The sequence below is a fragment of the Oryx dammah genome, unplaced genomic scaffold, assembly GCF_014754425.2.
Source record: "Oryx dammah isolate SB20612 unplaced genomic scaffold, SCBI_Odam_1.1 HiC_scaffold_3, whole genome shotgun sequence".
Taxonomy (NCBI): Eukaryota; Metazoa; Chordata; class Mammalia; order Artiodactyla; family Bovidae; genus Oryx; species Oryx dammah.
This window is the reverse complement of record NW_024070187.1, coordinates 91,346,191-91,364,782: the sequence shown is the minus strand read 5'-3', so window position 1 is coordinate 91,364,782 and position 18,592 is coordinate 91,346,191. Positions and strand designations below refer to the sequence as shown.

The following is an 18,592-nucleotide window of genomic DNA, read 5'->3' as shown; positions in this document are numbered from 1 at the left end:
TTATCATCTCTTTCAAGGGGCAAATTTTTAATGTGTTATCCTCACCCACCATGTTAATATTTACTTTGGAAGAATTATAAAAAAGTATTTTAGGGGAAAAAATAACCTCAGAAATTTTGTAGTTGAATATCTCATTGTCCAAATGAGCCTGAATATCAGGATGGTTAAGTTATTAGTAATAAAGGTTCAGTTCAGTTCAGTTGCTCAGTCGTATCCGACTCTTTGCAACCCCACGAATTGCAGCAACGCCAGGCCTCCCTGTCCATCACCAACTCCCGGAGTTCACTCAAACTCATGTCCATCGAGTCAGTGATGCCATCCAGCCATCTCATCCTCTGTCGTCCCCTTCTCCTCCTGCCCCCAATCCCTCCCAGCATCAAGTAACAAAGCCACATCTGAAAGCCATGCCAGACTTTGAGAGCATACTTCCTAATTCTCATTTTTAAAATTAATTCTTCTGAGTGTATGGTATGAAGATTTTGGTAGCAGATTGATAGCAAATTCACTTCCTTACTTTTATTTTGTGTAGATTAATATCATGCTCTTGCATTTAACTACTGACTTTGTCACTGATGTGCTCAGAAAATGCAAAGTGAATGAGTACTGGGCAGTGGGAAGGATTTAAATTAAGGTTTAGGTGATTCAGATAACTCAAAACCTGCTTCACTAGGTTACTGTGATATTTACACAGACAGATGACAGATATTTAAACTACTTTTTTACACTAAACTCAGCAAATCAAGCAAATCAAACCAGTATAATCAAATACTGGTTATATGATGGGATAGATCCTAACTTGGATAGAGAGCAGGATTTGGCAAACTTTTTCTATAAAGGACCAGGTAGTTAATTAATAGTTTAGGTTCTGTGGGACACATACGGTCTCTGTCACAGTCTCCTTTTGTAGAACCCTTAAAAAATGTAAAACCAGCTTCAGCTCACACAGGCTGTACAAACACAGGTGATGAGCTATGGGCTATAGATTGTCTACCCCTATATTGGGATTATCAGAATCTCAGCACTTTAGCTTCTAAGAACTATTTAATGTTTTAAAGGGGGGAAATAGAAATTAATGGAAAAGAGTAAAGAAGTGATTATGGGTTTGGGGAAAAAACTCTTTTTAAGATACTGCTTTTTTATAATAAAGTATAATCTTACCTTTGTTTTTCCTAATGCTTAAATTTAGGTATGAAGCCTATTCATGCTGCAGACAAACAGCTGCTTATAGTGGCAAATGCCCACATGCATTGGGACCCAGAGTATTCTGATGTGAAACTCATTCAGACCATGATGTTTGTCTCAGAGGTTAAAAACATTCTGGAGAAAGCCTCAAGCAGGCCTGGCAGCCCAACCGCAGATCCTAATTCCATCCCGCTGGTGCTATGTGCAGATCTTAACTCATTGCCAGATTCAGGTATTGATAACATGATTTACTCTTTGCGTTCAACTTTGCTTTTACTTCTAGTTGAAAGGTCAGCTGGCTCTTAACTTTTGAGCAGAGAATTTCTCTTCTAAATTCAAGAGTATATCTGTAAGAATCCCAGGAATAGGATATGGAGTAATAGAGAAGAGTTTATTCAGCTAAGCTATTTCCAAAGGTTAAGGGACACAAAACAATGAATGACACAGTACCCTGCTCCAGGGGGAATTAGGGAAAGTGGTGGGAGCTGCTCTCAGAACTTGGAAACAGTAGTTATGAGGAGAGGGCCATGTAATAGGAGCCACGGATTTGAACTGGGATGCAATCAGTCGCTGGCAAACCAACAAGAAGGGAGCCAGGGAAGTATATATCTTAGCTTCTCTCTGCTTCTGTCCTCTAATCTCTCACTGCTGCTGTCCACTGACCAAATCCAAGAGTGGGGAGGGGTTTGCAGTTGATGTAAGTCAAGGTCAGCCTCCTATGTCAGAGAGTACATTGGAGAAGGGTGACCTGAGAGGCAACTAGAAAATGTTCAGCACGTATAGCTATCTAGTTTAATAATGTTGGTAACCTTTGAGTGAGTTCATTAAAATCCTTTAATTCTGATATTAGGTGACAGAAGAATGATCAGAATTATCTTAGGATTTCACATTACATCTTGAGCTCCTTTTAACCTCTTTATGTTCTAACTTCAATTATTTTAGATCTTTGTTAAAAAGAAAAAAATCAGTTCTGCACTTAGATATTAAAATTCAAATGTAAAACATTATTGTTGTTTTGCTGTTATCAAAACATATTCTAAATTTTGTATATATTCAGTAAGCTACTTTAAATTGTTGGTTGTTTTAACAACCACTCAATAATAAATGTAAAATAACCCAAACACTTAAAACTGTAATATAAATAAAAGTCTCACATGTAGAAAATACCTTTGCTTTCTCTCCTTAGCAAATAAATGCCGAAATCATCCATTGACAAAAGTTTGTTTTCAGCTCCTGGCCCCTTTGACACCTTACCCATGTCCTCTTCTATTGCCCCCTAGCACAGGTTTCTCCCATCTCATTTGACTGTCATTTGGCATCACAGCAGAGTGAGTTGGCTCAAGCCAGACTCTCAGGGCTGGATCCTGGTTCTCCCTCTTAGGATGTATGCAATGTATGACTTAAGTTCCTCATTTTTAAATAAAGGGATAATCATTTTATCCACTTCATGGAGTTGTTTGTAAGGTTTAAATGTGTAGGGCTCTTACAGCAGTGTAAGAGCATGTAATAACTGCTAGATAAATAATAGCCCCTTTTCAGCTATTCACAGTACTGATGTTATGCTCATCATTTTTTCTTTATGTATGTTACTGCCTTTCCTGACTCACAAATAGAAAGAGATTTGTGACAGCGTTAACTAATCATCATCATCAGAAAGATTGCGATATTTTTTTTCCATGTTTACTTACTCAGTGGAGGTGGTATTCTGTTTTTGAATGCTTCTACTCTCTTTAGCTTTTTAGACACGTCCAATATTTTTGACCAAGTGATCTACCTCCAGCATATAATGTCTTAGTGTGACTGAAAAGTCTCACTGTAGCCTGAAACAAAGATTGATGTTGCCTTCCTGAAGCTAGACATTGCAGTGCTGAAGATGCAAAAGTCTATTTTTGTTGTGAATGATTTAACAATTTTTATAATGTAGTCCAGAAATTGTTAACTGACTGGATAGAATGGTGAAATACTAAAGAGAGGTTGCTTTGGAATAATATTCTACAAACATAGGGTCAAGACTTTACTAGTGATGCCGCCCTAGACCCTGGGAATCATGTTCATCTTGAAGAGCCATTAAGAAAACTGAAGCTGTTCTGTTCCAGGGTGATCCAGATATTTTGCTCTGAAATAGGCAAATCCCTTCAATTTGATTGAACCATATGAAATTGATGATATTTGATTTCCTAACATTAACAGGGATATTTAGGAGGTGAGATGATGGACAGGGTCAGATAACTGACAGAAGAGGGGTGGGGGTGAGGGAAGAGGAGTCAAAATGACTCCCAGGCTTGGGGCTTGGGTCTCTGAGCACATGGTGGGGCCATTACTGGCTTAGGGAAGGAGGGGAAGAGCGGGTTTAACAGAAAAAATGAGTTCAGGGCAAACTGTTTAAGGTGTACATAGGGAGGTGTCTAAGGGGATTGTCTAAGAGGACATAGAAGGGTATGGCGCCTGGGAGAGGGGTCTGAACTGGTCAGGACAGAAATGGAGAGGAAGCCAACAACAGTGAGAAATGGGAGAGGCTGCTTGGAGAAGGCAATGGCAACCCACTCCAGTACTCTTGCCTGGCAAATCCCATGGATGGAGGAGCCTGGTAGGCTGCAGTCCATGGGGTCTCTGGGAGTCGGACACGACTGAGCGACTTCACTTTCATGCATTGGAGAAGGAAATGGCAACCCACTCCAGTGTTCTTGCCTGAAGAATCCCAGGGACTGGGGAGCGTGGTGGGCTGCCGTCTGTGGGGTCTCACAGAGTTGGACACGACTGAAGTGACTTAGCAGCAGTAGCAACATTAACCTAAAGAAGGCGATTTCATAAGTAAAAATAAATGTTCAGTGTAATAAATCCACTCTGAACTTGGGTACATGTACTTGGCAGCAGATTTTGTCTGTGAAGTCTTCTGTAAGGTCTAAATGCTAAATGGTAGTGTTTCTTCTTTCTTTATTCTGCCAGGTGTTGTGGAATATTTAAGCAATGGAGGAGTAGCTGACAACCACAAAGACTTCAAGGAACTAAGGTACAATGAATGTCTTATGAACTTCAGCTGCAATGGGAAGAATGGAAGCTCAGAAGGGAGAATCACACATGGCTTCCAACTGAAGAGCGCCTATGAAAATAACTTGATGCCTTACACCAATTACACCTTTGATTTCAAAGTGAGTGAAGCCTCTGCGCTGGCATAGAAGTTATGTCAAATACAAACATGTGACAAGAAAGAGCTGGAGATACGTTACTTACGTTTAATTGTATAATCTTTAGGAGTTTTTACATTCTCTAAATGTCTTGGCTAAGTGTGCACCTAAATATGTAAGGAGGTTTGTTAGGTTTTGTGGCTGTTATTGTGGAACTGAGAATCCTCTTTGAAAACTCATTTCTTCAAATTTCAAATAACTATGATAATAGCAGAAATTTCCAAAATACTGTGTATGTGCCAGGTACTGTTCAAAAGCACTTTGTGTTTATTAATATAATAATAATAAACCATACCATCCCTGACTTTCAGTAAGGATCCAAATAGTAAGCAACTTGATAAAGCTAAACTCATCTTGAATGAATTGTAGAGTATTCCCTCAAAATTTTCTTAGTCCTTTTGATTGATACTTATCTTAAAATTTTCCAGGTTTTTTTGGGGAAATGTGGTTAGAAAGGTTGTACTTAGGGTTTATTTTATATCCACGTGGTCATACTAATAGATTACCAGACAGTGGCCCACCACTCTAGCTTAGTGAAAAAACAAGAAAGATTTTTCTGCAAAATAAGAAAAAAAATTAAAAGGATCAGCTTTATAGGATCAGTTGTTCTTTTGAAACATTGATTGATAGTGGTTTTTCTGTAGTTAATCCCTTTGCATTTGCAAATTCTCTGATCATTCTGTCTGCTTGTAGCTCTTCTCTTGTACCTTTGTTTGACTTTTTGTCATTTCAGGAATCTATCCTAAAGTCTTACACTATCCTAAAAATGCAGATGTTGGAAAATAGGAGTAAGAAGCCTAAAGGGGATTTAATAAAACACCAAAGGAAATTTATGAATTGGGCTCTGGCACATCTCCAGTAACCTTTTTCCATTTCAGTGCTTGTTAGCCTGTTTCCAAGAAACAGATAGTAGGAAGAAAACAGGAAATTTATGTGCTGATGTTATTCATCAGTTTTTGTAATCAAGAAATGGAAACAAATTGTTTATAGGTTGAATCTAATTTTAGTATTTTAACTGTTAGACTAGGTAATACTATGCAGAGATAATTGATTTTGTTCAGATCACTCCTATGCAGTAATGTGCTGATGAATATTTAACAACCAGCTTTCTGAGAAAAAAACCCAAATTTGTAGTGTTTGCAGATTTCTATGGTACAGGTACTCTCATTGTAGTACAGTTCAAGCTCCCAACATCATACCATTGAAGCCTTGAGTTGGGATGAAATGTCCAGCTGACTCTTATCACTCCACTGCTCCTGTATAAGCCTAAAGGAAAACCTCTGGACTTAATGATACACAGTTAAATATATAGGTTAGATCCTATACAGTGGTATATAATACATCTCTGCCAGCACAACCCAGAATACCTACAAAAAGGCTCCGTAAGGTAAATATTCAGTGGTTCTACAACTCTTAGTGTTGTTTTGGTATGTGTGTACTTAAAAAGACTTAAATCATTTCTCCCTTAACTAGGCTTTTGTAAAGGTTACTTTTTCCTTGTCCATAAAGTAAAAATTAGGGAAATAAAATCTAGAATGTTAACTTAAGCCATCTTCCTCAATCATCTGAGTAGTTTTAAAATCTTTTCTTGATATTTCTTCAAAAGATCTAATGTGTTAGTATTGAATTAAAAAATCTTGTTGAACCATTTATACTGTTTACAGAAGTACAGCTAAAGAGTCAAAAGTGCATAGCTCAGAGAGTGATGTTTGCATATATATGATAGGATGAGAAAGGACAGAACTATAAGCATGTGTGAGAGAGGCATGAATGGGAAGATAAATATGATCTCTGGCTAGTAGATAGACGGGAGGGTGGAATAGAGTGGAAAAGAAGAATGATCAGAGAAAAAAACTAAGGGCATACCTGACTAGAGAGAATTAATTTTGGAGTAAGTAGCAGACAATAAACTTCAGTTTCATACAAAGAATTTTATGTAACTGGTGATGTACCACTTTTGAAGGCAGTTGGTAGAAAAGGATAGGTAACGTCAAATATAAAAATGTCATGTGCTTAGTGTTAAATACGGATCCAAGTCTAGTATCCTGCCATTGCATCAGTGGAGAACAGTTAAATTTTGTTCACTTTGACCTAGCATTTGTCTGCTTTCTTGGTTCTTGAATAAATTAGAAATGTAGAAAAGTGGTACTTGGAACTGAGTCATTTAATCTGGAAGTAATTTGGAGTCACTTGAAGCAGTTAGGAGAATTACTTGTAGACCAGGTATCTTAGTGAGTTTAGGTTGCCATGACAGAATACCATATACTGTGTGGCTTATAAAACAACAAAATTTACTTCTACATTTCTGAAGGCTGGAAGTTTAAGATTAGGTGCCAACATGATCAAGTTCTAGTGAGGCTTGTTCTCTTGGTTGCAGGCAGCTGTTTTCTCATTGCATCCTCACGTGGTGGAGAGAGAGCTCTCTGGGACTCCTTTTTATAGAGCACTAATCCCATTCATGGGCTTCCCTGGTGGGTTAGCTGGTAAAGAATTCGCCTGCAATGCGGGAGACCTGGGTTTGATCCCTGGGTTGGGAAGATCCCCTGGAGAAGGGAAAGGCTACCCACTCCAGTATTCTGGCCTGGAGAATTCCGTGGACTGCATAGTCCATGGGGTCACAAAGTCAGACACGACTGACTTTCACTTCACTTCAATCCCATTCATGAGAATTTCATCTTTATGACCTAGTCATCTGCCAAACACTCCACCTCCTTATACTTAGGGATTAGAATTTTCACATGAATTTGGGGGGAATACAAACGTTCAGTGCATGACACCCAATCAGTTGAATCAACTGCTGATTGAAACTGGCTGCTGCTTTTACCACCCATCCCTCCTTGCATCAGTTCAAGGGTGTGTCTGAACCATTTAATGAAAAGAGGGAAGACTTTTTTCCTGTTATGTCAAATAGTAAATCTTTGTTACATTATGAAATTTATAGTGTATAATTTTCTCACATTCTTTACAAAACAAAGCTTAACATATTGCTAGCTCATAAACTATTTTTGCTTTTTACTTTTTTCTCATACCCCATTCTAGATTTACCTGCAGTCTTGACTAATACAAAGACTATTTTCCTGCCTTAGTGTCTTTTAAAAAAGAAAGAGTTTGAATCAGAAAAGGCTGAGAATTGTTAGTCTGTAACCTTATTTGTGAATATGATACAGTGTACAAATGTATCTACATATATATAAATATTTGAGCTAGTTCAGACTTGATCTTTATAAGGCTTGTGATAAGAGCTTTTACTCTGGATGTTTCAAACCAAGAAAATAGTTACAAGTGATGTCTCCAGTTAAAATACATCTACTTTCTAGAATGCTTAACATCTTTATTGGGGTCTGTATTTACAAAGGATTCTCTAGCCCTAGTAACTAATGTGCATAATGACACTTTATAATAAAATGATAAGATATAGGAGGTTTTATTCAACAGAAGTAGTTGAAAATGTTTTATTTGTGTAAAACATAAATGTTTTAAATATGTTTGCTGAAGTAAAAGGTGGTCTCATAAAGGAAAGGAAAGCCACTGTGACTCTTGTTGACCTTTTTCTAAAATGGCACTGCAAAACTAGGCATTAGCCAAAAGGAAGGGATAAAAATACTTTGTACTAATGTCATTTCTTTACTATTTGGACTTGGAACATTGATGGCAGAGCGTACTCCCCTGGCTTCAAGTAGGTTCCTTAATTTGTGGTAAAGTAGGGTTAAAGTATACTTATTGTTGAATAAAGCTCTCTCCCTCAAAAGAACTATTTGGTTGTTTTGGTCTTGGTTGTGTCCAAATTAGCAAACTAAGGTAATTGTTTAGAAAATTTCACAGTATAATTTTTTTTCATTAAGTTCTTTTTTTTTTTTTTTTTTTTGGTAGCCCATTTCACTGTGATACTCTTTAAAATATTAGCTGGAACTCACTATATATAGTATTTATAAATAAAACAAGTACTTCCAAGTGTGGAAGTCTCTCCATGCTTGGGTTCAGGCTCTGTTGCTGTGAGAAGGAAGAAAGTTGACTTTACCTTCTTGCATATGCACAACCCAGGGCAAAACCAAACACACTTGTTTTGAAACTTACAGTTCAGATAAAGCACACATCATCTAATTCTAAGATGTACAACTGAATACGTACATAGGTCTCTGCTGAATGTTTTTTGCTGAGGTATTTTTATGCAGCAAGGAATCCAGAATTTACAGTACACTGGGATTTGTGAAAATGAGTATTCTAAACTAAAGAACAGATTAGAATGATTAAATATATGCAATATTTTGTATACATGTATAAAATCTGGGAAAGCTGAGCTAGAATTAGCAGTCTGGATACATGCTTTACAATGGCTTCATTCAGATGTGTTGGGTTGATGTACAAATAACTGAAAGTAATGCTAGTTTTCATTAAAAGAATTATTTTTGTCATAGCTTTTAATTAGCTGTATACATATAAATATCTTTATTCTCTGCTTATTGGAACAAGAAGAGTCAGTGCAGTTTCCATAATGTTTATACTGATAAATGAGATTTCACTGGCCCAAGCAAGCCAATTCTGGAGAGGCTTAGACATGATTTGGTAGGCTTATTTAGCTTCTCAGTTCGCTTACCATTGTGCACATGTGAGGCCTTCCCTGTAGCTCAGTTGGTAAAGAATCTGCCTGCAGTACAGAAAACCCGGGTTTGATCCCTGGGTTGGGAAGATCTCCTGGAGAAAGAAATGGCAAACCACTCCAGTATTCTTGCCCCGGAAAATCTCATGGACAGAGGAGTCTAGCATGCTACACTCCATGAAATCACAAGAGTCAGACACGACTTATTTCATTAATCTGCTTTAGATGAGCACATGTGCAAGGTGCTGTGGTTCTCCTAGGTACTGTGTTTCCCTCTAGCCACTTTTATTTCACATAATTCCTATTCAAGATTTGAGCTTTATTTGACCCATTGTGAAGACAGCAGGTACCAGAAATACAGGTTACTCAGGTATTTGTCATTTGCAAATGATGAATTGTTCTTTTATATATCTTGGGTTTTTCTTTTTATCTAAGCATATATTTTTCTCTCTTTTTCCAACCCCCAATCTCTTTTCAGGGCGTGATTGACTACATTTTCTATTCCAAGACTCATATGAACGTGCTTGGTGTCCTGGGGCCTTTAGATCCTCAATGGCTGGTTGAGAACAACATCACTGGGTGTCCACACCCTCACATCCCTTCAGACCACTTCTCACTGTTAACACAACTTGAACTCCACCCTCCACTCCTGCCTCTTGTCAATGGTGTTCACTTGCCTAACCGGAGGTAGTGGAGTACTACCCCGCCAAGACGGGGATCTGTTGCTATGGACCTGTACAGTTGTAAATCAAAGTATGTAGGAGTGAAGTATGGCCATCCTTAAGCTGCTTCTTCAGGTTCCTTTCATTATGTGTTTGCTATAAGATTTTGTACAATTTTGTGCATATTGGTATCATTTGGCACTAGGGCTGGAACCAAAGTATTACTGTTTCCAAATTTTTGATTTAACATGTTTTTAAGTTGGACTGTCTTCATATTATATTAGGAGTCAGCATTCATAATTGATAAATCACCAATTCAAGGCCCAACAACAAATGTATTTGTTTTTCCAAAACAAATACTTTGTTTTGAATGTTTTCAAGTGAGCCAGCCATTTTTCATCTTTGTTAAAGGCAGTTTTTAAAGACTATAAATGTGAGATTTTAAACTGAATGATGGTATGCCTTGCAGGAAACTTTCTTGAATTCGTTTTCCATAACTGATTTTTAGCTCCCCAGTCATTTGCACATTAACAAAGCACTTATATTTGCTAGATCTGTACATAAACTAGCCATAATGAGAAGAATTGAGAAATTAAAGATGATTGCACAGTATGCTTTAAAAATCAAGCATTTAACAGCACACAATTTGTTAGGCAAGCACTGGTTGATTTTTTTGTTTTGTTTTGATTTTTGAGGAATCATTCTGTATTTTGTTCCCCTATTAGTTATAACCTTACTAGAAATATTAATTCTAAGCCTGTCTCTCCAGTTTATTTATAGGAAAACAACGGGTAATTTCTACTGCCGCACACCTTGAAAACAGAATTCGGCCTGTCTAGGATGCCCCTAAAATTAGTGTCCAGTATTTTTTTAAAATTATTTCCATCCACCCTTTTCTGCCTGGTTGTGCTGGAAAAACAGATATTATATGATCTGTTTCATTTTTGCTGTTATGGGCATATGTTAAAAGAAATAACTACTGAATGAAAAGGCCCTGATCAAAGTTTTAGAGGTGGAAAGCTATACAGATATTTCTCATGTTTCCCAAAGTAGGTCAAGTGGCTGTTGGTTTTGGCTTTTTGAGGTGACAATGGAAAGGATTTGGGGGAAAGAGAGAACAGGGAGTAGTTGAAAACCTTGAATCATTTTTCCTGACTCTAGTTGCCAAATGGCCATTATATGCTTTTAATCTTTGTTTCTGTTGTCTGTCAGGGTTGAATTAAGAAGCTACTGGTTTATTCCCAACTATTGATATGCTCTTTAGATACGTTGGAATCCTTTTTTCGCCCAGGAGGGGCCAGTTGAAAATCTGTGACTCGAGGCAGTGAACGCAATACCGTTTTCTGGGGGAAAAATTGGTTGGCTACTTGATGTTAATTATGGCACAGTAACAGGAAAAGGTTGTGTCTGTGTTTTTAAGTTTTTCTTTATTCTGCTTTTTTGCTGCTATAAGAGTTTTCTGAAATTTATATTTTAAACTTTTCATGCACTTTACTGTTTCTAGTCTCAAAATGTGATATTTTTAATAAACAAGAAATTTTCCATTATGTGAATGAAATTTTAAAAGAAAATAGCCTATATTTGTGTCTCACTAATATATAAAGTACAGGTCAAATTTAAATTATTTAATTAGTTTTAAATATATACAATTTGTCTCCTCTTTGAAAGCTGACATCTTAGGCTGTTTTATTAGTCTTAAATGATGCATTTCCTTTGGTCATTTTATACTAATTTCTTCCATAGTAAATTAATCAGGCTACATAAGATAATATTTCCCCTGAAGGGTAATTTTAGTGGGACAAGGGTGGTGGGATGATGTGATATCAGATATAGGATTGCATCAGAAGGGTTCTGTAAAGCCTAAACTCCCTTTTAAAAGTGCCTAGTGATAGAGGCGTGGTTTGTCATCTATTATAATTGGAATGTCATTGTAGTTGAGTGAAGTTTGATGTAAATAAAATATTCTTTTAAAAATGTCAAGATACCAGAATAAACAAACAAAATAAACAACCCTTAAGATGACAGATTTTCCTCAGTGTGCAGGTATCCCTTCTTATATACCTCAAGCATTCAACATCTAGCCATGCAAATTGATTACCTGAAGCATAGTACTGGAAAGTAGAATAGCATGAAAAACTTAATTTTGTGGACATTACCTTTTTTTGTAATCAGCTACTGTATGTTTTATTTTTATCTCATGTTTTGGGTGGGTTTTCTGCTCTGGAGGTATATGCACTAACTAATACATTTTCCTCTTCTCATATACGCATGTTAATTAGCAATGTGAGCAATATTTCTTACCATACTTCACTCCCAATATTTTTTGAGATGTTTGTATAAAATGGAATTTAAAGTTCACTTATGATTGTATATGAACCACAGAGGAGCCCATTTATTAATAAAAAAACTTTTTTAATAGTTAAATGTAGAGGGAAAAATAAAAAAAAAATTGGGAAACATTGTAAACAGCTTAAGTTTATTTTGTGTATGATCGAGGCACTCTGTTGCAGGAAGGTGTGTAATTGGGTTCTCTCTGCTTCCAAATGCACTCTTTCAAACCATTCATTATCCTGTGTATTTTTAATGTGGTTTTAGTAAATGTTGGTAGTAGCCCTGTTGAAGTAGGTAATTGTGTTATGTTTTGGGTGGCAAACACACTTGGGGCATGGTAACCCAAATCTCATGTGCACGGTTTCCCTTGAGCCCACTGCCCAAATTTCACACACCCTTCACCCTTTGTTCCCTTTGTAAAAGGAGTGGTATCTGTTTTGAGCTGCCAATTCAGATGATCAGAAATGCTGCTCCCCTCAGTATTGTCTTGTTGAAAACGCATGCCATTTGGAACCTTGGCATGAGAAGCCAAAAGGAAGAGGTGAATGACATACGGTGTATATTCAATGAAAGTAAAATATTTATGCTCATATACTTTCTGGTTCTCAGAATAAGTTAATAAGCTTTATGCCATGGGACTGCTGCATATTTTATCTGAAGGTTAAAGAAAATTTGGGCATTTTTAGATTGTGATAATGTTTTATTTTTTTAAACTGTTAAATATGATTTCTGATATCTGTCTAAGAACTGGAGTGTTCTTTAAATTTATCAAAACAGTGTTGTTTGAGGAAGGAAAAACTGCACTGTTTGCCATTACAACAGTCATACAAGTGCATGTCACGTCACCCACTCTCTCAGGCATCAGTATCCGCCTCATAGCTTTACATATTTTGATGGGGAAATCTTGCAGCATCCTCAGGACTGACATCTGAGAAAGGCTCAGATCCACTTACTGCTCCTTGCTTGTTGACTTTGTTTTAAAATATTGTGCCTGGTGTCAACTTTTAAGCAACAGCACTGCCTAAAAGCAAGCAGAGAACAGAATCCCAGCACCATTCTATAGGCAACTTTTTAGAATTCAGATATAGTAAATCTGTTCAAGATTTATGATGTTTTATGTAAAAAAAAATTTTGTACAATGTAGCTGAATATTTTTGTTTCATTTCTTTGATGTAAGGCATGTGACCGTTCGTTTGAATATCACATGTTAAAGTCAGGTATGGCACAATGGGTTCTGAGACCAGCTTTTCCTCCCTCCCATTTGCCTTTTTCCAAGCTCTTTCTTTTCAAATTACTTTTCTGATGGTCATAGGCAGATATTTAATTTTACTAATAAGCATTCTGTGTGAATGTATTAAAGAAGCCACTGTGTTTTAGTGTTATAGTTTGCAGAAATATAAAGCTTCATTTCTTATTTGTCCCTATTCTTTGATAAAAGTTATATATTCAACCATGTTAAAGCTATATATTAAATCACAGAGAAGCAAGGGAGAAAGTTGAAAGATACTGAAGGCTCATATCACTTGATTCTATGGTGGGTTGTATTAGGACTGAGGATGTGACACATTAAAACTGGAACATGGGCAAACATACAGTGTTCCATTTTAAAATTGTATCTCCTAAGTATATACTTTAAGTGGGTGAAAAATTAAGTTCGTATTTGCATTTCTAAGAGCTTCTAAAAATCACTAGTGCCAACTATAATTTTAAATCAAACAGCAAGGAGTAGAGAAAGAACAAGAAAAAAATAGGTTAAATGTGTTCTTCGAGAGAACCAGAGGCATATGGTTTGGCATTCCTAATCCAAGGCTAGATTTTCTAGCAATAAAAGTCAACTGTGTCCCAGTACTTACTTACTTTGTTTCTAAGGCCTTATAATCTGAGTTTCTGAGGGATTTTAATCACTTTATAAAATATACTGACTGAGAGTAGCTTCAGTCACAAACAGCATCATCAGTTTCTGATACATTTGGCAGACCATAAGAATAACAGTTTCATAGCAGGCAAAGACTTTATTGCACATTTTCAAAATAGCACTCATTATACTTAACAGTTTGACAGAAATGTGAATTCTCACATTGTAAGGTAGTCTTTCTTCCACCTGTCCTCTCCCTTTAAAAAAAAAATCACCTTTCTAATGTGTGGAAGATTTAACTTTTTCCTTCTGAATTGTATCCTGTTTCTAGAACTCTGTGAATTATAGGTTCATAAATTAACTAGGGAAATTAGAGTATTTTTCTAAGCCAGGAACTTCAATTAAAGTTTTGAATTTGTAGACAGAGGAGAACTTTTATACTTATGGTTGCTTTGAGTGATTGTAATTTTTTTTAACGGCATCATGATCACTAAATTTGAATTCCAACACAAGTAAATTAGTACATCTTACCCTGGCCTATTTACCAAAATTGTAATCTGTTCAGGAACATGGTGCCAAAAGCATCTTGGATTTTACAACATGATACATGTTTATTGTGTGTCTACCTTTGAGCTTAACAGAAACAAGTTCTTTGTACTGCAGGATGTTTTGAGCAAGATCCACAGAAAGGGAAAAAAAAAGGCAGTTCTTTTCAGGAAGGTAGTAAGTAAACATGCTTGTTTCTTGTTTTTAACCAAATACCTTCTTTGTGGAAGTTTCTCTGTTAAACAATCACAAATTCTATAAGAAATAGGGAGATTCCAGGGAAAGCAAGCTTCATTAGCCTAGTTAGTCACTTCTTTTGGCATAAGTTTGTTTGGTTAGACTTGGGTTATTCTTGGAACCAAAGGAAAACGAGCATGTTGAAGTTTTGTTCAACAAACATCATGACACCGAAGAAATGGAATGTTTTTAGGTAAAGTAATTTTTACTTTCAAAGCATAAGAAATGACATTTCTGCATTTTCTTTGCAGTGGTAAAAATTTAGTAGCATTGTACTGAAATGAGAAGTTGTGTCATCAGAAACAAACCACATTATGAAGAGTATATGCAAACACCAAGTGATATGACTCTCTTGGCACAGTAGCATTGGATATATTCAGCTTTCGGAAGGCATAGTTTGATGCCTCCTAGTAGTTGTTTTTGTTAAGTCTCCCCGAATTGAGATAATGTCCCTATTTGTATGTCTGTCACTTTCCACCCTTAAGCATAAGAATCATGGTAGCCCTCTCAAAAGTGGTCCTTTATTGCTCTCTTCAGTTTTGTATTAATTTCTAATTACTGATATATGACTGTATTTCCTTTCAATTTATCAATGCTTATATGTACCACATTTGTTTAATTAGTTAACTCACACAATTGGCTCAGCATTGATGTCTCAAACAATGGCTTTGCTTCTTACTGAACAGGCGTAGTTTCTCGCTGCTTGTTTAAATCTCGATGCAGTAAGCGATGCAGTGGTCTGGGTGTGTATTTATTCAGAAACTGTACTGTCCTTTTTCTCTGTGCTTCACTTGCTTAAAATATATTTCCTTACCTTTGAAATTCCTGAGCGGTGCTCTGCCAAGTTTGGGGTGGGGGTGGGGAGGGGGGTGGGTAGGGGTTTGGATGGCTGTGTTACTGCACACTGGATCTGGAAGTGTTCAGTGTTGTGAGTGGCAAATTTCTTAAACACCAGCAGCACTGAGAAGTGCACTATGGGCATTCGTACAGTTGTCCAAATGCAAGCAATTCTTTCATCTAGGAGAAGTGGAGGAATAGAGTTCATTGGAGTACTTGGTATATTTTGAGGGGGAATGAATGTTTCAGCTTTGGGTTTTGTTGTCTGTGAGTGGAATGGGGTGGTAAGGAGGGAGATGGTTTTTTGTTTTTTTTTTTTTTTTTTTTTTTTTTTTTTTTTTGAGAGTGTGTATGTACCTTTTCTCTCTGAAAGGGCCAGAGTGTTGGTCAAGTTCACCGTGTTAATTTATATATATATTTTTTCTAATGTGATTTCTTTCAACCATAAAACAAGTGCCAACTAATTGTCCATGAGATGACTTACTCTTCCACTCAATTTACCATTTGAATAGAGAAGGGTTCATTTATTTTCCTTACTTGGCATTAAATTAATAATTCATTGTTTTGCATACATTTTGTCATTCAGTGGCCTCTAAAGTGTTTTTATAACTAATTTAATGGTTGGAGAGCAAAGCACATGAGTTTAAAACTGAGCAAGAAGTTTTGGTGATTTTTTTTTTTTCCTAAATACTGGTTAGTTTCTACTGATACTATTCCAAAATGGATTCTTCTGTTTTAAGTTGTGTGTTTACTCTGCTTTTGTCCTAAGAAAAAGCCAAGCACTAAATCAGTTTGTTACTGTGTTCTAATAATCAGTTCAAAATCTGAGATTTCCTTCCTTTCTTTTTTAAAAAATTAGATTTAATGAAGTGCCATGAATTGTAGCTTACTAGTGTTTAATGTTTAATAGACTGGTTCTGTGGTGTTCTAATCATTTAACACTCTGTCATCCCCGGAGAAAGTGGTTCTACTCGTAGGGAACACATTCTCTCTGACAAAATCACCAGCTGCTTTATTTTTCTATTTATTACAGTTAAACAGTTCATGAGGTCTGAATCTTGACCAAACTGCTCAGCTGAGATGTTTTTCACAATAGACACTGTACAAAATGTGTGTGCAAAAGGACACAGTTGGGTGGTAGTATTTTTTTCATTAATGTGAACATTGACTAAACAAAGCAGTCCTGCCTTTTAAATCTTGTGGCAGCTCAGGAGGGAGGTGCTTAAGAACCTTACTACTATGTCAGATGACAAAATACTTTTTTCCATTTTGGAGATTGGGTACTGCTCACACATGATGTATAGGGCTAAATATATGCTTGTTTCCTTGCACCTGTGTACTTCCCCTTCTCTCCCTCCCGTCCTTCCCCTGTAGGCAATAAATGGCCATTTTGCAACTGCATACCTTTGTCTTGGTTTTTTACTGTTGATGTGTGCAGTGTAAGGGTCTGCTCTAAGATAAGCACATCTCTTCTAAAGTGAAGTCGGGAGCCAGGGTCAGGCACAAATTACAAATTCATATTATGTAATATTTTTCCTGGAGCAAAGTACAGTACTCCTTAAGCAACACTTTGTTTAGAAAAGATTTGTAAGATAATTGTAGCTATGAGACTTACTTTGGTTGAAGAAATCTGAACAGAGGGATATGTGACTTCTGAATGGGGCTTTAATAGCCAGTGTACAATTTGTCATAGGTATTCCCTTTTCTTGCCTTGATGATCATAGAAATATATGTTGAGATCAGACCTTTCATCCTAAGTCCTTGTAGCTTGGATGAACAGAGCTCCTCTGCTGACCAGCATAGGACATGTAGTGTAAGTGAAAACAACTGCCAAGTCACAGGGTCGTCCTTGAATAAATGTTTGTTATTAAAGCATAATCTAGCCCATTCTGACTGACAAGACAACTATCAGCCAGATATGCTGAGTTACCAGTATGGATCAATCTCAACAGGCGGACCTGCCAAGATGTACAGTAAATTCATTCAACAAACAAGTCTCTGCTATGAACTAGATGCTTTGTGCGGCATAAAAATGGACAGGCTCCCCATCCTCCAAGAATTCACATTCCAGATCCTCTTCTATTTATGACTAAGAATGAAGTGTTGTAATTAAAGGTGTCTTAAACCTTAGAATCTTGGAGGAGGGGAGGGAAAGGCACACAGTGAAATAATTAGGAATTCTGAAAATTACAGATATTCAGTAGAAAAATACTATTAAGGCATGGTGTGATTGAGATAAGATTCCTTTTTTTATTTAAATGCAAATTTTGGTACTCAAAAGTTTTAGGATATTAAAAAGGATAATAAAGGCAAGTTCTTTTCCCATTTATTAGTAAAATTCAAAATAAAAGCTACTGCAGTAGCTAGTAATAAATGTAAAAAAGATTAACAAGGAGACAGCATTGGAAAGGAACGAGAATTTGTTGTTTAGTCGCATAGTTGTCTCCAGCTTTGCTACCTCATAAACTGTAGCCTGCCAGGCTCTTCTGGCCAAAGGATTTCCCAGGCCAGCGTACTGAAGTGGATTGGCATTTTCTTCTCCGAGACAAGATTATTCTTGAAGAGAGTGGAAAAAAAAAAAAAACAAACTGAACTGTCCAGTTTAACAAGTGTTTAGGAAAGATATTGACAGATTACTTGGGACAGATTGCCAAGAACAAATCCCTAGGCTGAAAGCTAAGTGCCTACTGATTGGTCTTTCCTACCAAAGGACCCAGTGTGAGCCTGTTACTGACCCTGAGGACCCTTTCTTTACAGAGGCCTTGATGTTGGCCAGCCTTTTGTAAGTCTTGCAAAAGTAGTCACTCACCACTGAAGTGGATCTTGAAGGTACCAGATACCAGGACACTGCCTTGTTAAGAAGACATGCAGATGCAATCAAGACGTTCAGTAGGTGAGCTTATTATATTCCACCATGTGATCTCAGGCAAAACAACATCATCACTGGTAAAATGAATATAAGAAAGTAAATCTCGTGAAATGGTTCTCTCAAAAAGCAGACACCAGAACAGGGGCTTGTATACAGGTATTTTATTGAAGTGATCCTAGGAAATCAGAGTAGGGCACTGGGAAGAATGAAATAGGGAGTGAGGAAAGCCATGTGAAGGGTGCATTATTGAGCCTATCACCTCTGTGAGCATCTGGGGATAAACCTGCCATG

At 36.8% G+C, this 18,592-nt stretch overlaps 1 protein-coding gene across 4 annotated transcripts in view; it reads left to right on the top strand.

Annotated features, from left to right (window-relative positions):
- The window catches only part of CNOT6L (CCR4-NOT transcription complex subunit 6 like), a 116,624-nt gene extending 99,791 nt beyond the window's left edge, over window positions 1–16,833 (top strand). For all 4 annotated transcript variants that reach the window (XM_040237166.1, XM_040237164.1, XM_040237165.1 and 1 more), the window contains exons 10-12: window positions 1,187–1,414; window positions 4,129–4,331; window positions 9,443–16,833. In XM_040237166.1, coding sequence (XP_040093100.1) covers window positions 1,187–1,414; window positions 4,129–4,331; window positions 9,443–9,655 — 644 coding nt within the window. In that variant the 3' untranslated portion in view covers window positions 9,656–16,833. The remainder of the gene's footprint in view (window positions 1–1,186; window positions 1,415–4,128; window positions 4,332–9,442) is intronic.
- The last annotated feature ends 1,759 nt before the right edge of the window (window positions 16,834–18,592 follow it).